General features: G+C 64.9%; 6 protein-coding genes and 2 non-coding genes across 8 annotated transcripts; 2 read left to right on the top strand and 6 right to left on the bottom strand.

Moving 5' to 3' along the window:
- Window positions 1-1,121: 1,121 nt before the first annotated feature.
- Window positions 1,122-5,439, top strand: IL11 (interleukin 11). Its single transcript, XM_085045463.1, has 5 exons — window positions 1,122-1,721; window positions 3,681-3,862; window positions 3,968-4,054; window positions 4,600-4,758; window positions 4,984-5,439. The coding sequence occupies exons 1-5, from the start codon at window positions 1,715-1,717 to the stop codon at window positions 5,149-5,151; spliced, it is 603 nt and encodes a 200-aa protein (XP_084901589.1). The 5' UTR covers window positions 1,122-1,714; the 3' UTR covers window positions 5,152-5,439.
- Window positions 5,440-5,597: 158 nt separating this feature from the next.
- Window positions 5,598-10,737, bottom strand: BCAT2 (branched chain amino acid transaminase 2). The gene is made up of 11 exons (XM_085045317.1): window positions 10,492-10,737; window positions 9,231-9,281; window positions 8,931-9,131; window positions 8,715-8,825; window positions 8,443-8,562; window positions 7,991-8,154; window positions 7,614-7,756; window positions 7,258-7,343; window positions 6,767-6,907; window positions 6,423-6,497; window positions 5,598-6,121 (listed from the first exon to the last, which is right to left on the bottom strand). The coding sequence occupies exons 1-11, from the start codon at window positions 10,528-10,530 to the stop codon at window positions 6,083-6,085; spliced, it is 1,170 nt and encodes a 389-aa protein (XP_084901443.1). The 5' UTR covers window positions 10,531-10,737; the 3' UTR covers window positions 5,598-6,082.
- A 529-nt stretch (window positions 10,738-11,266) lies between these two features.
- On the top strand, window positions 11,267-13,676 carry DHDH (dihydrodiol dehydrogenase). The gene is made up of 7 exons (XM_085045319.1): window positions 11,267-11,514; window positions 11,743-11,854; window positions 12,059-12,222; window positions 12,323-12,578; window positions 12,865-12,989; window positions 13,233-13,383; window positions 13,470-13,676. Exons 1-7 carry the CDS (start codon window positions 11,347-11,349, stop codon window positions 13,589-13,591), a joined length of 1,098 nt encoding a protein of 365 aa, XP_084901445.1. The 5' UTR covers window positions 11,267-11,346; the 3' UTR covers window positions 13,592-13,676.
- Window positions 13,677-13,786: 110 nt separating this feature from the next.
- RPL13A (ribosomal protein L13a) lies at window positions 13,787-16,473 on the bottom strand. The gene is made up of 8 exons (XM_085045320.1): window positions 16,344-16,473; window positions 16,048-16,120; window positions 15,725-15,790; window positions 15,072-15,173; window positions 14,894-14,979; window positions 14,550-14,609; window positions 14,284-14,406; window positions 13,787-13,903 (listed from the first exon to the last, which is right to left on the bottom strand). Exons 1-8 carry the CDS (start codon window positions 16,356-16,358, stop codon window positions 13,817-13,819), a joined length of 612 nt encoding a protein of 203 aa, XP_084901446.1. The 5' UTR covers window positions 16,359-16,473; the 3' UTR covers window positions 13,787-13,816.
- Window positions 14,712-14,784, bottom strand: LOC146422822 (small nucleolar RNA SNORD34). The gene has a single exon (XR_014847887.1). It is a non-coding gene; the product is annotated as a small nucleolar RNA SNORD34 (small nucleolar RNA).
- Window positions 15,904-15,982, bottom strand: LOC146422821 (small nucleolar RNA Z195/SNORD33/SNORD32 family). Its single transcript, XR_014847890.1, has one exon. It is a non-coding gene; the product is annotated as a small nucleolar RNA Z195/SNORD33/SNORD32 family (small nucleolar RNA).
- Window positions 16,474-16,834: 361 nt separating the features above from the next.
- Window positions 16,835-21,655, bottom strand: SLC17A7 (solute carrier family 17 member 7). The gene is made up of 12 exons (XM_085045383.1): window positions 21,623-21,655; window positions 20,844-21,143; window positions 20,457-20,575; window positions 20,254-20,368; window positions 19,771-19,858; window positions 19,452-19,538; window positions 19,143-19,282; window positions 18,676-18,822; window positions 18,423-18,555; window positions 18,042-18,152; window positions 17,840-17,967; window positions 16,835-17,261 (listed from the first exon to the last, which is right to left on the bottom strand). Exons 1-12 carry the CDS (start codon window positions 21,653-21,655, stop codon window positions 16,980-16,982), a joined length of 1,683 nt encoding a protein of 560 aa, XP_084901509.1. The 3' UTR covers window positions 16,835-16,979.
- Window positions 21,656-21,961: 306 nt separating this feature from the next.
- Window positions 21,962-24,505, bottom strand: PIH1D1 (PIH1 domain containing 1). Its single transcript, XM_085045632.1, has 9 exons — window positions 24,273-24,505; window positions 24,135-24,198; window positions 23,849-24,037; window positions 23,692-23,753; window positions 23,536-23,620; window positions 23,363-23,456; window positions 23,198-23,288; window positions 22,515-22,715; window positions 21,962-22,431 (listed from the first exon to the last, which is right to left on the bottom strand). The coding sequence occupies exons 1-9, from the start codon at window positions 24,354-24,356 to the stop codon at window positions 22,399-22,401; spliced, it is 903 nt and encodes a 300-aa protein (XP_084901758.1). The 5' UTR covers window positions 24,357-24,505; the 3' UTR covers window positions 21,962-22,398.
- Window positions 24,506-24,529: the final 24 nt, after the last annotated feature.

Here is a 24,529-nt window from a genome sequence, read left to right as displayed (position 1 = left end):
GGGGTCCCCACGGCCACGCGAGGAGGGGATGCGGGGGGGTCCCGGGGGGAGCCGCCCCCGGTGCGGGTCGGGACCCCCAATGCGGTTCGGGACCCCCCGATGCGGTTCGGGATCGGAACCCCCCCGGTTCGGGATCGGGTCCCTGCCGGCGCGGTCCCGGTCCGGTCCAACCTGATCCAGGTGCGGGACCAGCGGACCTCCCCCGGTGCAGAGAGTGACCCGGTCCGCGGGTCCGGGATCGGGTCGTCGAGCCCCGTTCTGGCCGGACCCCGCGGTGCCGCTGCGGTTCGGGCCCCGGTGGCCATTCTGGAGCCGTTCCGGTGCAGGGCCGATCCTGGCTCCAAACTGGTGCCGGTGCGGGATGAAGCCGAGCGCTGAGGCGATCCCGGTGCGACCCGGTCCAGGTGCGGCCCCGGTCCAGGTACTGGACCAGTCCCGGTTCGACCCGGTTCAGGTACGGGGCCGCTCTAGGTGCGGGACTGCTCTGGGTACTCCCGGTCCAGGTGCGGGGCTGCTCCCGGTACCCCCGGTCCAGGTGCGGCCCCGGTCCAGGTGCGCCCCGGTACAAGTTCGGGATCGATCCTGGCATCCCCCGCTCCCGGTGCGACCCGGCGCAGGTTCGGCGCCGCTCGGTGCCCCCAGGCCGGGTTCGGGACAGCTCGAGGTTCGGGCCGCTCCCGTTCGCCCCGCTCCAGGTGCGAACCCCGGGACCCCTCTGCAGTCCCCGACCCCGAATCACCGGCGCTGCCCCCCGGCGCGTGTCCCCCCCCGTTCCGCGTCCCCTCCGCCGGTGCGCGGGGGTCCCTCGCTGTCCGGGGGGGGTCCCCGGGGGGGTCGCGCGTGTCCGGGGGCCGCCGTGGGGGGTTCGGCTCCCCCCGGGCCGTTGCTGAATGGAAAAGCCGTGACTCAGGATGTGTCATCGGCGGCGGCGGCGGCGGCGGCTCCCGCGGGGTATAAAGGGGGCGGGCGCCGCGCCGGGGCGTCACGCGGGGACACCCGGACACGCGGACACACGGCCCGGCCGCTCCCACGCGAGCGTCACCCCCCACACCCCACGCGGGTGGCGCCGGGGACGGGGCTGTGACCGGGGACGCGGCGGGGAGGGGACAAAGTGTGAGGGGGGGGTGTGAGAGAAAGAGAGAGAGTGGGAGCGTGTCACGGTGCGTGGGGACTGCCACGGCGAGTGGGGACTGCCACGGCGAGCGGCGACTGTCAGGGCGAGTGGGGACTGTCAGAGCGAGTGGCAGCGCGGCCGGAGAGTGGCAAAGTGGCCGTGGGAGCGCGGGTGGCAGTGGATGCGTGTGAATGAGCTGGTGGCAGTGTGGCAGTGACTGCCACGGCGAGTGGGAGCGCGACCGTGGAATAGTGTCACGGAGAGTGGCAGCGTGGCCGTGTGGGTGTGACAGCGAGTGTGACAGCGGCAGCGTGGCCGCGGCAGTGTGATCGTGTCAGGGCTCGTGGGAGCGTCCCTGAGCGTGTCACGCCGCGTGGGCGAGCGCGTGTCCTCCCCTCCGTGTCGCGGCGAGGGGTGACCCTGCCGCGACATCGCGAGCGGCACCCTCCCGTGGGAGCGGGACCCCGAGCGTGTCCGTGGGTGCGAGTAGGGGTGAGTGCGACCCCCCTCTCCCCCCGCTCCCTCCCCCCGCGCTCCCGCGTGGGTCCGCTCCCTGCCGCGCCCCGTGGGGACCCCACGGAAGGACCCCCGCGCCCCGCCATGACACGTAAGTGCCGGACGCGGACACGCGTGGGGGAGGACAGCGAACGGCCGACTCCCGTGGGGAGGGCTTGGGGACAATTCCGTGCCTCCCCCAGCCCCCCGCGGTGCGTGGGGGGTGTCCGCGGGTGGATCCCCCCGTCCCATACCCCACACGCCCCACACACCCCGCACCCCACGGGACCGGGCGCGTCCACCCGCGTGGCCCCGGGCCACGGGCAGCTGCGGCCGCGCCTCAAACCGCAAACGGCCCCGGCGCACCTGCCCGCCCGCGGCGGCCGCGCCCCCCCCGGGACACGCGTGGGGGCGGGGGGGGGGGACACACACGCGTGGGGTTGCCCAGGTGTGAACGCGGCGGGGTTTGTGGGGAGGGGTGGCGAGTGGGGGGTTTGGGGGGCGTTTGAGGGTTATAGGGGAAGCAGAGGGACCCCCCCACCGTCCCCCCCCAGCCGCGGGTGGGCCCCCCACGCGCGGGGGCTCCCGCAGGTGCTGCCGCCGCCGCCCCTGACTCAGCCCCGCATCAAAGTTTCCAGCCGGGACCGCACAGGACGCGCGGCCGCCGCCGCCCCCCGCCCGCAGCCCCCACCCCATTCCAACCCCCCCCGGCACCGGCCGGGAGAAGCCAATCCCAGGAATTCCCAAATGCCGCCGGCGCGGCCCCAAAAAGCGCCGCGGGAACCCCGAATTTTGTGAGCCCCAAGTTGCTCGGAGACCCCAGACCCGGGAGAGTGCAGTTTGTACTAAAACGGAGCCCGAAATCCTGGGATTTCAAGCCCAAGAGTGCCGAATGCTAGAAGCCCCAAATCGCGGGATTCCCACGATCTCCCCGGCAGGGAGTCCAGAATTCTGGGAGCCCAAAATTCCGGGGGTCCGAGGACATCCCGTATCCGGGAGCCCCCAGATCTTGGAGCGCCCGGTTTTCCCGGTCCCGACAGCCCCTAATCCCGGCATGCCCACAATCCCCAAACCCAGGAGTCCCGACTCCGGACAGCCCCAAAATCCCGGGATTCCCGCGATCCCCAAGCCTCGGAGTCCCGAATTCCAGGAGTCCCGAATTCCGGGGAGCCCCAAATCCCGGGAGTCCGAAGAATCGCCATACCCGGGAGCCCCGATACCCGGGAGCGCCCGGTTTTCCTTGTAGCGGGAGCCACAAATCCCGGGATTCCCGCCATCCCCAAGCCCAGGAGCCCCAGATTCTAGGAGTTCCAAATTCTGATAGCCCCGGCAACCCAAACACCGGGATCGCGGGGATCTCCCGGCCCCGGGAATCCCGGGATTCAAACGATCCCAGGAGGGCCAGGATTCTTCAACCCCGGGAGCCCCAAATTCCCGGGAACACCGGGAGGTAGCACCCGGATACCTCAGCCCGGGGAACCCCGGAACCTCCGATCCTGGGATGGAGCCCCAAATCCCAGGATGGAGCCCCATTCCCAGCATCCCAACAATCCGGGAAGTCCCGACAATCCCGGGACCACCGGGACTCCCAAATCCCGGGACCACCGGGACTCCCAAATCCCGGGAACTGCGCCCCGAGGGCGCCGGCATCCCTCAGTTCGGGATCCACAAGTCGCGGCAGCACCGGGATCCCTCACCCCCAGGATCCCCGAATCCCGGGAGACGAAGGATCCCCGTGATCCCCACCCCAGACTTTCCCGGGAACACCGGGAGCCCCAAAATCCGCAGCCCCGGAGCCGCGAAATCCTCAGCCCCGGCATTCCCGGGATCTCGCAGCTCCCGGATTCCTGGGAACACCGAAATCCTCCGGCTCCGGGAATCCCGGGGTCGCCGGGACAAACAGGAGCCACATCCTCCAGAGCCCCGGGATCCCTGGAATCCCCCATCCCCGCAATCCCGAGCCCGGGGAGTCCCGGGACGCCCCCGAATCTCGCGATTCCCGGGATCCCCCGTGCCTGAAACTTTCCCCAAATCCCGGGATTCGCCCCCACACGTGTCCCGTGTCCCGCAGGGGCTCCGTGGCGGGCGCTGCTGGCGCTGCTGGGGCTGTGGCCGGGGCTGTGGCCGTGCCCGGGGCTGGCGCTCGCCCCCCGCCCGCGCCCCCCGCCCACGGACACGCGAGGGGACCTGGACAGTGTCATCAACCTGGCCAAGGCCCTGCTCGGCGACACCAAGGCTTTCCTCGAGCTCCTCGTGGGTACCGCTCCCCCCCCGCCGCGACCCCCGCGACATCCTCCCCCTTCCCTCCTGTCGGGGGTGGCCTGGCGTGGGCTGACCACCCCACTCGTGTCTCGACAGAAGTCGCGATTCCCGGCCGAGGGAGAGCACAAGCTGGACTCGCTGCCCGTGCTGGCCATGAGCGCCCTGGAGCTGACCAACATCCAGGTGGGGGACACGGACACGCGGGGGGGGACACGGACAGGCGGGGAGGGACACGGACAAGCGGGGAAGGGACAGGGACACCCGGGGAGGGGACAGGGACAGCCGGGGAGGGGACAGGGACATGCAGGGAGGGACACGGACACCTGGGGAGGGGATAGGGACACCCGGGGAGGGACAGAGACATGCAGGGAGGGACAGGGACACCCGGGGAGGGACAGGGACATGCAGGGAGGGACAGGGACACCCGGGGAGGCGACAGGGACTCCCGGGAAAGGACACGGACACGCCGGGGGGGACGCGGAGTTCCGGCGGGGCCGCTGGGATCGGAGGTCTCTGCGGGTGGGACTGCGTGCTGTGGGGTCTCCCGTGGGTCATCCTTGACCCCCCCGGGTCCCTTTGACCCTCCCAGCCCATCCTGAGACCCCCCGGCTCCCCTCGAACCCCCGGGGCGCCCTGACCCCATAACCACCCATATCCTCCGTTCCCCTGGACCTTCCCGGCGCCCCCCACACCCCCCGGACCCCCCTGACCCCCCGGTGCCCCCCCAGGCCTCAGCGCTGCTGCCCCGGCTGGGCTCCGACCTGCTGCGGTACCAGCGGCTCCTGGAGTGGCTGCGCCGGGCCGGGGGAGCCCTGCGGGGGCTCGAGCCCGATTTGGGGGCTTTGCGGAGTCGCCTCGAGCGCCTGCGGGGTCGCCTCGAACACCTGGTAAGGTGTGGCTGGGCGCGGCGGGTGGGCGGAGCTTGGAGGAGGTGGGGGGGAAGGAACTCGCGGCGGGGGCGTGGCTTGGGGCGTGGCTTGGGGCGTGGCCTGGGCGGGGCGCGGTCAGGGAGGGTGGGGCTTGTGGAAGATGCTCTCCTGCGCCTTCCCGCGCGTGCCCTGTGTCCCCGCAGGTGTCCCTGCGCCCCTCCCTGACCCCGTGTCCCCCCGCAGGTGTCCCGCCTGTCGCTGCCCCGCCCCGCCGCGCCCCCCCCGGCCGTGTCCCCTCCCCCGGCGTCGCAGTGGGTCGCGGTCCGGGCTGCCCACGCCGTGACGCGGGGACTGCACCTCTACCTGGACTGGGCGGCGCGCGGGCTCGTCCTGCTGCGCAACAAGCTGTGACCCCGCCCTAATTTATTCTAATTTATTCACCGAAACGCCCGCCACCCGCTAATTATTATTATTAATTATTATTATTGTTATTATTTTATTATTATTTTAATTATTATTGTTATTATTATTGTTATTATTGTTATTATTCGCCCCCCGACCCCCCAAAAATCCTATTTATTGCCTCGGGATGGTTTTGTAAGAGAGGGGGAAAAAAAGGGAAAATAAAGGAGTTTTTTGGAAAAAAAGTTGGTGTTGGGGACATCAGGCACTGCAGAGATATTGGAGGTATTTAGGATATTTGGGGAATATTTGGGGGATATTTGGGGGATATTTGGGGGATATTTGGGGGTATTTGGGAAACTGGGGACATTGGGTTCCATCCTCTCCCTCTCCCTCCCCATCAACCCCTCTCCAATAATCCCCTCCCCATTAATCACCACTAATTACACAATCACTTATTAATCATTAACTGCTGTTTATTGTTGACCCCCTCTGACCTTTGGTGGGGGAGGGGTCCCAAACAGAGGGGGGGCATCTCCCAAATTTGGGGGGTGGGGGGGGCGTTTAAGGCTTTGCAAGCTCAAGGGGGGCCCAAGGCACTGGGGGGGTTGGACCCCCATATTGAGGGGAGACCCCAAAATTGGGGAGGGGGAGGAGGGAGGGGTCAGCTCAGAGTATTGCACGGGGGGGAGGGGCTGAGCTGGGGGGTCTGGAGTGCTTGGGGGGGATTTGGGATTCCCCCAAAAACGGCTCTGGAGTGTTTTGAGGGGGGAATTTGAGACTCCCCCAGGGTTGTTTTTGGTGGGAAGGGGATATCCTGTACCCCCCCCATTTTTGGTGTATTTTGGGGGGTCGCCCCCCCTCCAGGAGTGTCTGGTGCTGGTTTTTTTCGGGGTGTCTGTGCCCCATTTTGGGGGGTCTTGGCCCCATTTCCAGGGGGTCACACAGGCTGGGCCCACGGGCTGGGGACTCGGCCGTACTGCGGGGGGGACACAAAAAGGGGGGGTCAGCAGGGGAGGGGACACCTCTGGACCCATCCCCAAATTCCCCACCCTTCTCTTTCCCGTCTTCCCCCCAGTTTCCCCCCCTGTACCACCCTCAAACCCTCCAGGACCCCCAAATTCAGGACTCCCCCCCAGTCCCACTGGGATTCTCCCTCCTTTTCCTGTTCCCCTCCAGCTTCCCCCAATTCCCCCCTGTTCCCCCCAAACCGGGGACTCCCCCAGGATCCCCCCCGACCCAGGAACCCCCCGGGATGGGGACCACGCCCCGAATGTCACCTGGATGTCGTGGAGCTCCCGCAGGAACCTCCCGGTCACCTCGGGGCCATTCTCCATGGTGGGCACTGCGTGCAGCTTTTTTGGGGGGGAACACACAAAGGGAGGGTCAGCGGGACCCCAAACCCCGCCCGGGAACCCCCAAATCCCACAAACCACTCCAGGATCCCCTAACACCCCCAGGACCCCCAAATCCCCCCCAAAGTCCACCCCAACCCTGCCAAGACCCCATAACTCACCCAACCCCCCCCAGATGCCCAAATTTCCCCCAAGCCCTTCCCAGCCCTCCCCGAACTCCCCAGAACCCCCAGCTCCATAACCCCCCAGACACCTCCAGACCCCCAAACCTCGTCCTTGTAGAGGATTCCCCCCACGGGACAGACGATGCAGGCAGTGCCAGCCCCAAACATCTCCCGGAGTCGCCCCCCCTGCAGCGCCCCCAAAACGCTGCTCATGGGCAGGTGGGCCTCGCGCACCTCGAATTCACCCTAAATAAAACGGGGGATAAAACGGGGGTCGGGGGAGGTCCCAGTGTCCCCCTGTGTCCTCCTGTGTCCTCCTGTGTCCACCTGTGTCCCCACAACACCCCCAGGCCCTGTCAATTGCCATGAATCTTCCTTAGAAACCCCAAAATTGCCCTAAATCCCCACCAAATTGCCCCCCAATCCTCCCTAAACCCACCCCCGACCTCCCAAATGCTCCCTGACACCCCCAGACTCACCCACAGCTCCCCAGATGCTGCCCAGTTCCTCCCGGGAGCCCCCCAAACCTCCCCAAATCCTCTCTAACCCCTCCCAAACCCCCCAAACCCCCCCAGGTGCCCCCAAACCTGCCATACCCACTGCCGGGCCAGCTCAAGGAGGCTCTGCCGGGTCACCCCGGGCAGGATCAGCCCGTCCAGGGGAGGGGTCACCAGTTCCAGCCCTGGTGGGGATGGAGGGGGACGTTGGTCACCCCTGACCCCCCCAGGACCTCCAGAACCATCCCAGACCAGTCCAGAAACCCCCATGGCCCCCAAAATTCCATCTAAGCCCCACTCAGGACCGTCCAAACTCCCCCCAACCCCCCCAGGACCTCCCAAGCCCCCTCAGGCCCCCTCCAAACTCCTCCCAGCACCCTCCAGGACCCCCCAGATTCCACCGGGACCCCAAAATTCCTCCCAAAACCCTCCCGGACCCCCCAACCCCCCCGTACCCCCATCCGGGCGCTCCCAGAAGACGAAGAGGTTCATGGTGCCCACCTCAGTGAGGTGACACTCGGGGCCATACAGCCACAGCACCTGGTGACAGCCGCGGTTGCGGGCGATCTCCTGCAGCTCCAGGCACGGCCCGTAATTCCTGGGGGGGCACAGCTTGGGGAGGCCCAAAACAACCCCAAAAACCCCCAAATCCCCAAAGAAACACGGGGAGAAAAACCCATAGAGTGCTCAAAGAGTGGGACTCCTCCAGTACCCCTCAAATCTTCCCCAAACCCATTCAGGATCCCCCAAACCTCCCCTGGACCCCCAGCCCCCCCCAGCACCCTTCCCATCACCCCCAGAGTCCCCAGTTCTCCCCGCAGTGGTCACTCACCCGCCCAGTTTGCAGTGTCCGGCTCCCCCCGGCCAGGCCCGGACGTGCTGAGGGTCAGCCAGGAGCTGGATGGGGGCGAAAAGCCCCCCCGGGAAATAGGGACCCACCGGACACATCACCACGAACAGCATCGCCCGCCCGGGGGGTGAGACCCCCAGCGTGGGCTGAGGGGGGACAAGTCAGAGACCCCAAATGACCCAGGATCCCCTAAAACCCCCAAAACTCCTCCCAAATCCAACCCAAACTGCAATAACCTCCCCAAACCCTCCCCACGACTCCCCCAAAACCATAACCACCCCAAATTCCCCCAAATCTCCCCAAACCCCCCACATTCCTCCTAGTTCCCTCAAATCCCCCCAAAGCTCCAATAATCCCCAAAATTCCCTTCAACCCTCCCCAAATCCCTCCAAAAACCCCCCAAATCCCCCCCAGACCCACCGCCCCCTCCCCACCTCGGTGCCGATGAAGGTGGGCCGGATGTAGAGGCTGCTCTGGGGGTCCCGCGGCACCCAGCGCCCCTCGAGCCGCACCAGCGCCCGGATGCACTCCAGGAACTCCTGCCCGTCGAACTCCTGTGGGAAAGGGCAACTGGGAGCACTGGGAGGGACTTGTGGGGGCGTTTTGGGGGTTATTTGGGGGAATTTTGAGGGTTTTTTTGGGTTATTTGGAGTTATTTTAGGGTTTTTTTGGGTTGTTTGGGGGGGTTTGGGGTCACCCCACTCACGGGCAGGCAGACCCTGCGCGCTGATCTCCTCATCCTCTCCATGTTCAGCTCGGGGCGGAAAAGCCGAATTTTGTCGTCGTCGCCCCGGAAAGCTTTGAGACCCTCGAAGAGCTGCGGGGAGGCCCCAGGCGGGTTTGGTCCCAGGAGTCCCGGCGTGATCTAGGGAGTCCCGAGGAATTTGGGGTGTTCCGGGGGTGTTTTTGGGGTCCTACTGACCTCCACGGCGTAGTGCAGGGCGGACGAGGCGGGGTGCAGCCGCAGCTCCTGGAAGGGGCGGATTTTGGGGCGCCCCCAGCCCTCCGCCCGGCTCCACTCCACCATCAGCATGTGGTCAGTGAAGACCTTGCCGAACACCAGGTCCTGGGGGGCCGGGGGGGTCCTGGGGGTCCCTGAGCGCTCCACCTCCAGCTCCGAGGCCTGGGGGGGATCCGCGGGTCACCTGGGGGGTTCTGGGGAGATTTGAGGGGACTTTGGGGAGTTTTGGGTGTATTTGGGGGATCCCGATCCCCCACTCACCCGGAAGGTGCTGTTGTAGCCACGCCGGGGCCGCAGCAGCGTCGCCAGGACCTGGGTGGGGACAGGACCCTCCCAGTTTGCCCCAGTTTGGCTCCAGTTCACCCCATTTGGCCCCAGTTTGCCCCAGTAGCGGGGAGGGCGTGGCCGAGGGAAGGGAGGGGTCCAGGCCCTGCTCCTGTTGCCCCTCCCGACCGGACTTTGACCCCTCCGGTGCCGCCATCGCAGGAGACACGCAGGACTGGGAGCACTGGGAGCAACTGGAAGCAACTGGGGGGCTCTGGAAGCAGCTGGCGGGCTTTGGGAGCAGCTGGGAATAACTGGGATAGGGATTGGGAGCAACTGGGGGGCACTGGGAACGGCTGGGAGCAACTGGGGGGCACTGGAAGGACGTGGGGGAACACTGGGAGCAACTGGGAGGCACTGGGAGTGACTGGGAGCAACTAGGGGGCACTGGGTGTGACTGGGAACAACCGGGATAGGGACTGAGAGAGACTGGGCGGCACTGGGAATGGCTGGGAGTAACTGGGCGGCACTGGAAGGACGTGGGGGAACACTGGGAGCAACTGGGGGGCACTGGGAGTGACTGGGAACAACCGGGATAGGGACTGGGAGCGACTGGGATAGGGACTGGGAGCAACTGGCGGGCACTGGGAGCAAGTGGGACGGGCACTGGGAGTGGCTGGGGGGCACTGGGAGGACGAGGGGGGAGACTGGGAGCAACTGGTGGACACTGGGACAGGCACTGTAAGTACTGGGAGGGCACTGGGAGCACTGGGATGGTCACTGGGAGGGATTAGGGGGCACTGGGAAGAATTGGGAGGACACTGAGAGCACTGGGATGAGCCCCAGTAGGGCCTGGGGGGAACTGGAAGTACCGGGAGGGGCTCCAGTAGGGCCTGGGAAGACTGGGAGGGGACTGGGAGCACTGGGAAGGTCACTGGGAGCACTGGGGCAGGCACTGGAAGGGTCTGGGGGGCACTGGGAGGAACTGGGGGCACTGGGAGGAGTGGGATGGGCATTGGGAGAGGCACTGGGAGGACTGGGATGGGCACTGGGAGCACTGGGGACACTCGGATGGGCACTGGGAGCACTGGGAGGGGTCAGTGGGAGGGGTCACAGGTGGCACTGGGAGCCCCGAGGGGTCACTGGGGGCACGGGGAGGGGTCATTGGGAGCCCTGGGTGGGGTCACTGGCATCACCGGTAGCCCTGGGAGGGGTCACTGGGAGGTGGCACTGGTGGCACTTGTTCCCCCCTTCTCACCGCTCCGCCGGCCCGGGACCGCAGCGCCGCCGCCGCCATCGCTCCAGGCACCGCTGCTCCCGCTCTCGGCCAATGGGAGCGCGCCGTTCCGTCCTGTCCCTCCCCGGTTCACCAATAGAAACGCGCCGCAGTGCCCCGTCCTCAGCCTCAGCCAATAGAAATGCGCCGTTCCACCCCGCCCCCGCCCGCAGCCAATGGCCGCGCGTCGCCCCGCGGCCAATCAGCGAGAGCGCCCCGGTTCCCACCCCCCCCGGCACGCCCCCAGGCTATTAATAAAATAATTTCTCCTCCCGACAGTGATTTGCATATCGGTCACGCCTCCCTGCGGTGTCTGACCAATGGGAGCGCGGCGCCGCGCAGAGGGGGCGGAGTCCCGGCACGTGCGGAGCTGTGGCCACGCCCCTGCCGTCACCTCATGAATGAAAAGGCCGGGAAGGGACCCCGGGACCCCCGAAACCCCCGAAACCCCCGGGACCCCCGAGCTTCCGGGGCCTCCGAAATCCCCAAAATCTCGTAACCGCCCGGGAACCCCAAAAATCCCCGAAATCCACAGATCCCCAGGACCCCCCGTCACCCCGGGGACCCCGAAATCCTCCCCAAGTCCCTGCGTCCGCCCAAATCCCCCCAAATCCCCTCGGTCCCTCCTAGGTGTCTCAGGGGCAGCTCCCGCCCCCCCTCCCCATTTTGGTGTGCCCCACCCCATGACCCCACCCCCACCCCACCCCTCCCCCACCCCTGCGTGAGCGGGGGGAGGGGCGCAGGGGAGCTTCCCACGCGTGGGGGTGGGGCGGGCGGGGCTCCATTCATGCCCCGGCAAGTGCTGGCCTGGATCGGGACCGGGACCGGGACCGCGACATGGAGCGGGACAGGAAGAGACAACCGGAGCCGTGCCCCACCCCGGAGCCCCCCAAAGCCGAGCCCGGGGCCTCCCCGGGCCCCACCCGCTGGGGCATCTGCTCGGCCGGGGCCATCAGCCACGACTTCGTGGTGGCCCTGAAGACCCTGCCCCCCACGGAGCACACGGTGACAACGCGGGCCCCTTTGGGGAGGGGGGAAACCCCCGCAGTCCCTGGGAACCCTCAAAACCTGGCGGTGTCCCTAAAAAACCTGGGCGTGTTCCCTCCCCACTTAATTCCACCGCCCGGGTAGACCCGATCTCTCAAATAGTGGCATTCCCCCTAAATCTGGGGGGTTTTGGGGTTTCCACGGGTTTTTGGGGTCGCCACGACCCCTCGGGTGTCCCCTCCGCAGGTGGTAGCCGTGGCTGCCCGAGATTTGGGGCGCGCCCAGGCCTTTGCCCGACGTTTTGGGGTGCCCCGATCCTATGGATCCTACGAGGAGCTGGCTGAAGATCCCGACGTAGGTGAGCCCTACAGGGATTCTAGGGATCCTACAGGTGTTTGGGGTATTCTGAGGGAGTTTTGGGGGACTTTCAGGGTATTTCGGGGGCTTTCTGGGTATTTTTGGTGAGATTTTGAGTTTTTTCTGGTATTTAATTTTTGGGGGCTTTTAGAGGTGGGGGTTTTCTGGGGTGCCCTGACGGGAATTTTGGGGTGTCCCCTCGCAGATGTGGTGTACGTGGGGGTGGTGAACCCCGCCCACCTGCCCACCGGGCTGCTGTTCCTGCGCCGGGGCCGCGCCGTGCTCATGGAGAAGCCGATGGCGCTCAATGCCCGCGAGGTCGCAGAGCTCGTGAGGACCGCCCGGGAACGCGGGGTCTTCCTCATGGAGGTGCGGCCCCATCCCGGGGATCGCATTCCCGGTGATCCCGGTGATCCCAGTGATCCCCATCCCAGCATTCCCAGCACTCCCAGTCCCTCTCTCCCAACAGGGTTTCTGGACCCGATTTTTCCCGGCCTGGCAGCGACTCCGGACGATGGCGGCCGAAGGAGCCCTGGGCTCCCCCCTGGTGCTGCGGGGGGAGCTCGGGTTCGACCTGGCCAAAGTCCCGCGGCTGCGGGAGCCGGGGCTGGGCGGGGGGGTCCTGCTGGACCTGGGTTGCTACGGGCTGCAAACGGCCGTGGCCCTGCTCGGGGGCGGCTGCCCTCCCAAAACCCTGCGGGCTCACGGCGTGCTGCACCCTACTGGTACGGACTGAGGGGCACTGGGAGGGACTGGGAGGCACTGTCAGGAAAAACCGCGGCACTTCTAGGGGAAAAACAGCACTTACAAGGATAAGAAATGGGACTGGGAGGGACTGGGGGGCACTGGGAAGAGACTGGGGGCACCCTTTTCCCCCCTTTCCCTTTTTCTCCGTGTCTCATTTGAACTCCTTTTTCCCATTTCCTCTTCTCTTTACCCGTTTTTTAACTTTTCACCCCCATTTTCATTTGTCTCATTTTCCCCCCTTTCCCCCTGTTTTTCTTGTCCCAGGTGTGGATGAGACAGTGATAGTGACCCTGGAATTCCCTGGGAAGGGCCTGGCCGCACTCACCTTCTCCATGGTTGCAGAGCTCCCAGGGGGAGCAGCCCTGGGGGGGCCCCAAGGCTGGGCTGAGGTACCCCAAAAATGGGGGGGACAATAAAAATTTGGGGGGGAAGGAATCAAATGATCCCTCAGGGTTAAAAATCCCAAATCTGAGGTTTTTGGAGGGAAAACCCAGATTTTAGGGGGGGTGGGGTTTGGGGTTGTTCTTGGCTGACTTTTTTTTTTGTTTTAGTTTTTTTGAGGTTTTGTGGGGCTTTAGGTTATTTTTTTGGGGCTGGGGTGTCCCTGACTGCCTCCCCATGTCCTCCTGCAGTTCCCCAGCCACATGAACTGCCCAACTGAGCTGCACTGGAAGGGTCACCGTGAGTCCTTTCCGCTGCCTCCACCATCGGAGCCCCTCAACTTCCCCCACAGCACTGGGTTTCGCTACGAGGCCCAGCACGTTCGGGAGTGTCTCCTGCAGGGTGAGCAGGAAATCATGGGATTTTGGGGGAGATCCTGTGATTTGGGGTTGGTCCCAGGGGGTGCTGACCCCCCCGGTGCCCCCCAGGACTGACTGAGAGCCCGGTGATGCCGCTGGCCGAGAGCGAGGTCATCGCACGTCTGCTGGACGAAGCCCGGGAGCAGGTGGGGGTGGGACTCTCCCACGTGAGCGCTGACCCCCCGGAGTGACCGCTGGAGTGACCCCTGGGGTGACCATGGCAGCTCAGGCGTTGCCCACCTGGCACACAATAAATACTTGAAAACCTCCCCAAAATCCAGCCTGGTTGCTTCCAGTTTAGCCCAGTCAGACCCAGTCACTTCCATTTCCTCCCAGTGCATCCCACTAAGACTTGGACACTCCCAGTCAGACCCGGAGGCTCCCAGTTCGTCCCAGTCCGTCCCAGTTTGGGTTTATTAGAGCAGGACCCCGTGCTGCCGCAGCACCGCTGTGAACGGCGCTGCCTTCTTCTCCACGTTGCGCTCGGCCCGGCGCCGCAGGCTCTGGAAATCAGAGAAGAAACAGGACATATTGGGAAAAATGAGGGAAAAAACCCAAAAAATCAGCAATCAGGATGTTCTTAAATCCCCCCTCTGGCACCTCCATCCCTGAATTCCCCTAGGAATTAGGGTTTCACCCCCCTTTTGGGCCTTTCCCCCCCTTTTTAGAGCTTTTTTCTTGTTTTTAGGGTTTTTCCCTGGTTTCTAAGGCTTTTCCGTCCCATTTTCCCTCCCAGTGAGTTTTTTTTGGGGTGTCCCACAATTTTTCTGGGAGTCCCTTACCCATTTTCTGGGATCTTCCCTGCCTGCTTTTAGACCTTTCACTGTTCTGGCGTCCTCCCACACCATCCCAAGGGATTTGGGGAACTTTTTTTTTTTCTCACCATCATCTTTCTCTTTTTGTTGTAACGAATCTTCGCCTTCTCCTTCCTCTTCTCCTCCAGTGCTTCTGTCACTTCGCGGTACTTCCAGCCCACCTCGTGCGCCAGACGGCCCAGCACGGCAAACTGGGGGATACTGGGAGCTCAGGGGGACCCCAAAACCCCATAAAGCCCCCCCAAATCCTATAAACCCCCACAAATCCCATAAAATCCCCCCAAAATTCCCTGAAATCCCCAAAAATCTCACAACCCCCCTGTCCCAAACTCACCTTGCGCGTTGGTTTGAGCCGGATGATTTTGAGGGCAGCTGGAACGACCATCCGCTTCCGCTGGAAAATTTGGAAATTTTGGAGTCTTTTGGGGTCCCTCAGGGAGTTTCCTGGGTCCCTTGGGAGGTTTTGGGGGGGATTTTATGGGATTTGTGGGGTTCCAGGTGTCTCAGGATTAGGAACTTTTCTCAGGGAGAGTCAAACAATGTAGGTAAAAGTGACATCATTGACACCAGGGTTTTGGGTGGAATTTGGGGCATCCTAGGGCTGGGTTTGGGAGGTCCTAGAGGGGGGATTTGTGGGGAAATCTGGGGATTCCAAGGTCAGATTTGTGAGGTCCCCACCTTGTCGTAGGGCGGGGGAATCCCATCGAACACCTTGAGCCGCTCCAGAGCCGCCTGGCCCCGCTTGGTTTTGTGGGGCAGCATTCCTGGGTTCGAGACAAAAAACACCAGGATCAGGGGGAATTCTGGGGGTATTTTTCTGATGGAACTCCGGGGGAATACTGGGGGTCCTGCTTACCTCTGACAGTGCGCCAGAAGATCCTGCTGGGGGCTCGGAAGTGAAAAGGGCCCCGGGAAGGGTTGGTGTTCATCCTCTTCCGCAGGAACGCCAGGAATTTCACTGGAGTGGGGCAAAATGGGGTGAAATCCCTCAAATGGGGCTGTGGTGTGGGAAAAGGGGTGAAATTTACCTAAAAATAGGGGGGTGGGCTTCAGGAATCGTTAGGAACTTAACTGGGATGGGAAAAAAGCTTAAATCCCCCCAAAATGGGGTCTGGGAATGCCAGAACTTCGCAGGAACGGGAAAAGGGGTTAAATCCTCTCCAAAGGAACTTTAGTGACATGGGAAAAGGGATTAAATCCCCCCAAAACAAGTCTGGAAAAATTACTAGGATGGAAAATGAATTAAATTCCTTAAAAACGGGGTCTGGGAACTACCAGGATTGGGAAAAAATCTTATATCCCCCAAAATGGGGGATTCTGGAAGTGGGAGCTGCCTGGGACTTCATAAACTAGGAAAGGAATTGAAATTCCCCAAAACGGGGGTTCCGGGGGTGCATCAAGAACCCAGAACCTCCTGGAAACTTCCCACAAATTCCCTCAGACCCGGAAACGCCGGAATCCTCCCCAAAAACCGGTATTTCCCCCCAAACATGGGATCCCCACACTCACGCTTGTTGCGGTAGAAATTCCCGGAGATGTTGATGCCCTCGCAGCGAACCACGACCACGCGGCGGCCTGGGGACAGCGGGGCCCGGTTGGGTCAGGGGCCGAGCCCGGGGCCCGTCCCGGTTTTCCCTCCGGTTTCTTTCCCGGACTTCCCGCTAACCCCCCGGTCCCCTCAATCCCCCCCGCGCTCAGCTGGTAGTGCATGGAGGCGGCTCTCATTGTCGCGAAACTCGACAGCCGGATGGGCTCATCACGGCGCGGGAGGCGGGGGGCCGGTGACCCCGGGGGATTCCCGGTGGGTGATGAGGAGAGGGTCCGGAACTCACCCAGCAGCACCTGCTTGGCCACGATCGCCGCCAGCCGGCCCAGGAGGTGCCCGCGGCCGTCGATCACCAGAACCTGCGCCACCGGGGAGCACCGCGTGAGGTCTCAGCGCGGCTGGGCCTCACGGGGCTCAGGCCGCACCGCGGGGCCTCCACGTGGCCGCTCCCCGCGCGCCCCCCGCCGCCCGCCCGCGGTTCCCTGCAGCCCCCTCCCTGCTCAGCCCCTTCCCCGACCCCTCCGGTGCCACCCCAGACCCCCAAACCCTCTCCAAACCGCCCCCGGTTCCCCCGCGCCGCACCCGCGGCTCCGCCATGGCCGCCGCCCGCTCGCCAAAGAGGCTCCGCCCACTGCGCGCCGCGGGGTCGCCTGTTCCGGCGGCGACGCCAAGGCAGGGGCGGAAGTGACGTTCTGGCGCACAGGGGAACGAAGACGCGCCGGGAGGAACCATTGAGGGCGAAAGCGGGGGGTGTGCTTGGGCGGGAAACCGCCGCAGTGTCCCCACGGTCCCCTCCAGTGTCCCCCGAACCACCTCCAGTGCCCCCCAGTATCTCCCGGTGCTCCTCCAGTATCTGTAGGACCCGCTCCCAGACCTCCGTCGTGCTCCCCCAGAAGCCCCAGAATCCCCACCAGTGCCCCCCAGTATGTGTAGTACCACCCGCCAGACTTCCCGTTGCCCCCCAGTCCCCCCCATTGCCTCCCAGTGCCTCCCAGTGCCTCCCAGTGCCTCCCAGTACCCTCAGTACCGCACTCCACACTCTCGAGCCGCCGCTCTTTGTATTTATATATGTACAGCGGAGGAGGGACCCGGCTTTTGGGGATCTTGTGGGGCACAGCAGGAGGGTGGGGCTCCCCGGTGGCTCCCTGGGGGGTCTTGAGGGGGTCCCTGGTGGGGGGGAAGTGTTTTTTTGGGGCACATCCCATCGGGTGTCCGGCGTCACCCGTGGGGGGTCCCGGGGGCGGGGGTGGTGCCGGTGGCCCCGTAACTCGCGGGGGGCCCTCCCGGCGGTCCCCCCCCACCGACCCCTCCTCCTTCTTCCTCCCCTTCCTCCTCCTCCTCCTCGTCGCTGGCCCCGCCCGGCGCCAAAGGCTCCGCCTCCTCCCGCGGAGGCTCCGCCCACGGCTGCGGCTCCCCGGAAGCGAAGGCGCCGTAGAAAGCCACGCCCGCGTAGTGCACGAGCGCGGCGATCAGGAACACCCACTGCCACTCCTCGCGCGTCTGGCCAATCAGCGCCCGCCGCCGCCCGGCAGCGACCAATCAGCGCGGGGAGAAGGCGGGCCGAGCGGGATGAATGAAAAGGGGCGTGACCAAGGGAGGGATGCAAATGAGGGGGCGTGGTCAGGGGAAAGGAGAGGGCGTGGCCAAGGCAGGACCGGCCAAAAGCGGAGTGAATTGAGTAGGGCGTGGTCAAGTAGGGAGTGAAAAGAGGGCGGGAACAAGGCAAGTGGGCGGGGCCAAGCGATACGGTGAGTGACAGTGGCCCAGCGCGGCCCCCAAAATTCGTGCCCCCCGCCCCGGTCCCATTCTGGCCCCCCAGGTAAAGTTGTGCCTCCCCTGGTCCCACTGTGGCACCCAATCCCACTGTCCCCCAGTCCCATTGCGTCTCCTCTGGTCCCACTGTGTCCCCTCAGGCCCCATTGTCCCCTCGGCTCCCTTTGTCCCTCTCAGGTAGCACTGTCCCTCCCCCGGTCCCACTTCCCCCTGCCCCAGTCCCATGGTGTCCCCTCAAGTCCCACTGTCCCTCCCCAGCTCCTGGTGCCCCCAAACCCCCGAGGCCCCCTCCGTTGTCCACCCACCTTGTGGCGTGTGAGTGCCCCCACAATGAGGGGACACACCATGCCGGACAGTGTCCCCACGCCGTTGGACAGCCCCATGAGGACGCTGGCATAGCGTGGGGCGATGTCCAGGTGGTTCACGTTGAACCCTGTTGGGGAGCCAGGGATGTCATGCGTGTCCCCTGCTGTCCCCACCCCCCATCCCGCCGTCCCCTGTCCCCACCGGAGATAGCGAAGCCACTGAATCCCACGGCCAGCACCAGGAAGGAGATGGCCACAGCCCGGGAGTGGGAGTAGCCTACGACCAGCAGCAGCGTGGCCTCCATGCCAAACCCTGCAGGGAACATTGTCACCTGCAGTCACCTCCGTGTCCCCTCTGTGTCCCCTCCGTGTCCCCTCGTTTCCTCCCAGGTGTCCCCATGTCCTCCCTGGGTTCCACTGCTCCCTTTTTAGTCCTTTCAAATCCCCCCCTCATGTCCCCATGTCCCCCATGTCCCTTCCGTGTCCTCCCTGTTTCCCCCCCCCAATGTCCCCAATATCCCCGTCATCCCCAAGGCTCCTGATGTCCCCGACGTCCCCTCCTGTCCCCTGTCTCCTCACTGACCGCCACAGTTCATCATCTTGCGGACGTTGGTGGTGGACATGAGCCCGCGGGAGCGCAGGAAATCGGCAATCTGGCCCCCGATGGGCACCACGATGGTCATCACCAGGTGTGGCAGTGCCGAGAGCAGCCCCACCTGCAGCGGGGTGGGGTTTTTTGTGGGGGGTTTAGCGGGGTTGGGGTTTTTTTTGGTTCTTTTTGTGGAATTTTTGCGTGTGGGTTTTGGGGGTGTTTTGCGGGGTTTTTGTGGTCTGACCTTGCTGATCTCGAAGCCGAAAACCTCCTCAAAGTAGGCGGGCTGGCTGATGAGCAGCAGGTAGAAGGTCCAGCTGCGGCAGAAGTTGGCCACGATGATGGCATAGACAGGCATCGAGGTGAAGAAGTGGCGCCAGGGCGTGGCCAGCTGCGGACAGGGAGTGGCCACTGACCAGGCTGACCACTTGGAGTGACCCCCCCCACACCATCCCCAACCCAGGTCTGGTCCCCATTCCCATGGGATGAAGCACCCAGACTTCGTATGTGGCCTTGGTGGCCCAAAGTGTGGTGGTCACAGTGACATTTTGGTGGCCCTGATGACCCTTTGGTGACCTGCTGATGACCCTTCAATGAAACCCCAATGGCCCTTGGCCCCCTGTGACCTCCCGATCGCTGGTGACCCCCAGTGACCCCCCATGACCCTCCCAGTGCCCCTCCCAGTGCCCATCCCAGTGCTCCCAGTCTGACCAGTAGCGGGTTGCTGCCCACGCTCTCGCCGATGCTCTCCTCGATGTATTTGCGCTCCTCGGGGGAGATCGTGGGGTGCTGGGCGGGGCTCTCGTAGGACACCAGCACCCAAAAGAGGTACCAGAACACCCCAAAACTGCCTGGGGGGGGCACTGGTGTCACTGGGGGCACTGGGAGGGGTCACTGGGGTCACTGATGTCATTGGGAGGGGTCCCTGGGGGGTCTGGTGGGGGTCAGGATTCCCGGGGGTTCCGGGGCGGGGGGTTTAAGGGGGATCAGGGGGCGCTGGGGGGGGGACAGGGGTCTCACCGTAGACGTAGAAGACGGAGCTCCACCCCGTGTACTGCACCAGGACCCCGGCCAGGGGCATGGCCACCACTGCCCCCGCATACGACCCTGCTCGTGGGGGACAGCAGCTGTCCAGGGACACCCAGGGACACCCCCAGACCTCCCCAAACCCCAGGGACTGCCAAGGACACCCCTGGACCCCCACCGTCCAGCCCCACACCCCACTGGAAGCCCTGGGACCATGGTGGCACCCCAGAACCCCCGGTAGCAGCCAGTAGCCCCCCAGCCCCTCCAAAGGCTATGCAGTAGCCTCCAGTAGCCCCCCAGTAGCCCCCAATACCACAGAAGGCGGTGGTGGCCAGGCGGCTCCTCTCCAGGGGTGGGGCCCACTTGCTCCAGATGCCGTGACAGGCGGGATAGGTAACGCCCTGTAAAATGGGGCGTGGTCAATACGGGCCACGCCCACCAAGGGACACACCCAAACCCCGGCCATGCCCCACTGCCACACCCTGGCCAATGGGAGTGCGGGAATGGCCAGCTAAACACCCAAACCCACTCCAAAACACCCTAAAGATACCCAAAAATGCCCCCAACCCACCTGAAAACACACAATACCACCCTGAAACTCAATATGAAATGGCTGAAAACACCCCAAACCCACCTGAAAACACCCAAACCCACTCCTATCCACCCCAAATTTCCCCTGAACACCTCAAAACCACTCCAAAACATCCTAAAACAGCCAAAACTCACCAGAAAATCTCACGAAAGACCTGAAAACACGCAAAACCACCCAAAATGCTCCACCTGACCCTGCCCTCACCTCGACCAGCCCCTGCATGACGCGCACGGCGATGACACAGCCGACGTGGGTGCGTGCAGCCGACGGGATCAGCATGTTCAGCACCGACGTGGACACGATGGCCAACCCGAACACCCTGTGGAGGGGTCACAGGTGACAGTGGTGACTCCACTGTCCCTCCCAGGGCCACCCCCCCTTCAGGGCCACCCCTGGGACCCCCAGACCTGTTGGCGGCGAATTTCTGGGCGATGAAACCACCGGGGATCTGGGTGACGATGTAGCCCCAGAAGAAGGAGCCATGGATCATCCCCACCGTCTCGGGGTCCCAGTTGAACTGGGCGCGCTGGGAGAGGGCAGGGAGGGGTCAGCCTAGGGGGGACACACCCTGGACACGCCCTGTTGGGGTGGGGCTGGTCCAGGTGTGTCCCCCCACCTGTCTGTGTCCGTTGTCCAGCAGACCTCCCACACCCGTGCTCACCCCAGTGACCCCACACCTGTCCCTCGGTCCCGTTGCCCCTTCACCTGCTCAGATCCCATACCCGTACCCCTCTGTACCTGTCCCCGCCCTCCACCTGACCGTGCTGACCCCGCTGACACTGCTGACCCCGTACCTGTCCGTGGGCAGGGTTGACCATGCTAACCACGGCCACGCCCAGGTTGCAGCGGATGCCGAAGCTGATGCAGAAGCCGATCCCGCACAGGATGGCGATCCCGTAGCGCCGGGGCAGCCCGCAGAAGGTGCAGTCCAGCACCGGGGGGTGCGGCGGGGTCGGGGTCGTTCCCCCCGAGCTCAGCTCCAGGCTCTCGGGGTCATCCTGGCGCCGCTCCAGGAACCTGGGAGGGGACAACGGGGCGCTCCGGTCACCCCAGCCTCCCCCTCCGTGTCCCCTTATCCCATCTCCTTGTCCTTTCTGCCCCCCAGAGCCCCTCCGAGCTCTCCGGGTCACGCTGGAGGGGACAGCAGGGGGCTCTGGTCACCCCACGCCCCCCTCCATGTCCCCCATGTCCTTTTTCCCCCCGCTGTGTCCCCAGGTCCCCCCATGTCCCCCCCCCCGCGGCGGCGGTGGCAGCAGATTAAAGGCTCTAAATCCCCCGTGGTGGCGGCGCCGGGGAGGGGACGAGGACAGGGACGGGGACACGCATGGCATGGACACGCGTGGGCTTGGTGGGGGGGGACACATGCGCAGGACACCCCAAACCCCCCAAAGCCACCCCAAATTTCCGCCCCAGACTCTCACCGTTGTCACAAGAGGGGTGACACAGACACAACCACTCCCCCAACCCACCCCCTCAACCCTAACCCACATCGAGCCCCCCAGGACCCCCCCAACGTCTCCAACACCCCAAATTTGGGGTCTCACCTGTGCAAGCGGCCCAGCCCGGCCCCCACCTGGCGCCGGAACTCCTCCTTGTTGAACTGCATGGTGACTCAGGGCACCATGACCCGAGGGACCACCGGGAATTGCCCCCCAGGACACCTCTGTCCCCCCTCGGGGACACCCGGGGGACACCGAGGGGACAGATGGGGGTGCCCCCCCTCCCTCCCCACAGCGCCCCGAGCCCTCCGGTGGCTCCTGGGGCCTCTCAGCTCTTCCTGGGAAGCTCTGGGAAGTCCCCCCGGCCCCCCCGGCCCCGGCTCAGCCCTAAATCCCCCCCAATCCCCCCCTGCGTGGGCTGAGCTGCCCAGGGGGGGCGCTGGGGGAGGATCTCGGCCAATCACACAACACAGTTTGGATTTAACTTTTATTGGGGGGTTTTCTACAAAAAAGGGGATGGGAGGGAGCATGGGGGGTCCAAAGGGATGCAGAGGGCAGGAAGAGGGGCCAGGAGGGTTAGGAGGGAGGAACAGGAGGGTCTTGAGGGGGTTTCAGGATGAACCTGGAAGGATAAGGGGGGTCCCCAAGGGGAAGTCTGTGACAATTCCGGGGTGGGAGGTCCAGAAGTATCCTGGAGAGGGGTTCCCGGAGATCAGGGGATCTTGTGGAGGGTCCCTGAGATATCTAGGGGCGTTCAGAACCGTCCCAAGAAAGGCCTCAAAGAGGTCAGAGAGTCCTGAAGGGAAACCCCAAGGAGAAGTCCAAGATGATCCTGGGGTGGGGGGTCCAGGAGGGTCCAGACCGATCGCGGAAGCTCTCAGGGGGGTTCCGCCGGGGCGTCCCGTGTCTCTCACGCCCGCAGCGGCATCGTTACCGTGAGAACCTGTAGGGGGCGCCAAGTGCTCACCGTGTGGGCGTGTCCCGCGGCAAGAGGGGGCGTGTCCAGCGCGCTGTTGCCATGGTTACCTTGGAGCGGCGGTGGAAGCGCGCGCGGCACCGCGCGGGGTCCGGGGGGAGGGGCAGGCCCAGCTCCAGCAGCGCCCCCGACTCGGCCGCAGCGCCCCCTGGCGGACACGCCCCCCACTCCGCGGCGGCGCCCCCTGGCGGCGGGCGGACCAGCAGCAGTCGTTCCTCACTCAGCCCTAGCCAGAGAGTCCCCGCCCCCTCCTGGGCGGGGCCGAGAGAGGCGGGGTCAGATTAGGACCCGCCCACATTACCTCCAGCCCCTCCTTGGGCTTTAGGAGAGCTCTCCATTGTCCCCTAAACCCCCCATTCTCATGGAAACCCGTACCCCCCACCACAACCCTCAGCACCTCCCAGTTCCCCCTAGTGCCCCCCCAGGATGATGGGAACCTCCCCATCCTAACCTCTGGAGCCCCTGCTCACCCCCCAGTGCCTCTCAGGTACCCCCATTCTCCCCCAGGATGGTGGAACTTCTCCCCATCCCAACCCCCAAGTCCCCCCCAGCACCTTCCAGTTCCCCCCTTGTAGCCCCCAGGATGCTGGGAACCCAACCCTGCTCCCACCTCCCAGTGCCCCCCTGAATTTCCCAATCTCTCCCCATTGTCCCCTGAAGCCTCCTGGAATAAGAGAAACTCCGCATATCCCAACCCCAGCACTTCCCAGTTCCCCCCAGTTGCCCCACTCACCACGTGGGGCAGGTGGACCCGGGCCTGCAGCACCTGTGGCTCCTGGGCCGAGGGCTCGGCCACCACCACGAACTGGGGTCGGTCCGGGGGGCTGGGGGGGGCACAGGTCAGGGTGGGAGGGCTCCGGAGTTTTTGGGGATGGGTCCCAGGGGGGTCCCCACTCACCCCGGAAGCTCCTGGATGTGAGGCCGGGATCGGGCCCGGATGTTTTGGGCTGAGATGGAGCCCAGGAATTTCCGGTTCCGCAGCACCCGCCAGCCTGGGGGTAGCAGGGGGAGTCATGGGGGGGTCAGATTCCCCTAGCCCCGTCTGAACCCTCCCAGTTCCCCCAGTCTCACCAGTGAGCTCCAGTTCCACCCCGTACTTCTCCGACAGCCCCTCCATGGCCACAGTCAGGAAGAACTCGAGATACAAAGGATCAGCCTAGGGGGACGAGGGAGAGTCAGAGTTCCCCCAAACCCCCAAGACCCCAATTTACCCACCCCGACCCTCACCTGCAGTGTCCTGAAGAAGTCCGAATTCACCACCACATCGTAAGCGGTGCAGCCCCGGCCTCCTGTGGAATTTGAGGCGATTTCAGGAGAATTCTGGTGTCATGGGGAGTGGTTGGCGAAGGAGGAATTTGGGGACAATTTCGGGGAGGTCTCTGACCTCGGTCCAGCTCGGCGTGGGGCTCCCCAAGGCTCATCGGGATCCGGAAGGCGCCGTCGGGGCCCGGGGGGTCCTGCAGGAGCCTCTGGAGTCCCGCGGGGGACATCGGGGGGGGCGGCGGCACGTCGGGCGAGTGACAAACGTTGACGAACACTTTGTCCCCCCCCGCGCGGGTCTTCACGCACAGCCCTGGGGGGGGGACGGGACACGGGACATGCGGGATGGGGTCAGGGGGCGGCGGGGATCCCCCAAACCCTCCAGAAAATCCACCAAAGCCCCCCCGTACCCGGTTGCGGGGTGACCGCGCGGGCGGGGCCGGGGCGCGGGGGCTCCTCATGGTCCGGGGTCACCTGCGGGAATACGGCGAAGCTTCACAACCGGGATCGGGATCGGGATCGGGATCGGGACCCTTCCCGGGACCCACCTGCAGCAGGAGCCGCCGCAGCGCCGCCTCCTCCTCTGCCTCGTCCGTCTCCAGCTCGGCCGAGAGCAGCGACGGGTCCGCCATGGCCTGAGGGGCCGGGATGTGGGAGGATCCGGGGGCGGACACCACGACCCCCGGTCCGGGACGTCCCGAAACCCTCGGGAATCGCCCGGGCCGCCCTCACCGCGGCCGCCGCTCTTTTACGTTCCGTCACTTCCGCCTTCGGCGGGGACCTGTCTCCATGGTTACACGGGGAC

This window comes from Lichenostomus cassidix, unplaced genomic scaffold (genome assembly GCF_008360975.1).
Source record: "Lichenostomus cassidix isolate B80296 unplaced genomic scaffold, HeHo_3.0 HiC_scaffold_38, whole genome shotgun sequence".
NCBI classification, from domain to species: Eukaryota; Metazoa; Chordata; class Aves; order Passeriformes; family Meliphagidae; genus Lichenostomus; species Lichenostomus cassidix.
Note: the sequence above shows the minus strand (reverse complement) of the source record. Positions and strands in the feature narration are given on the sequence as shown.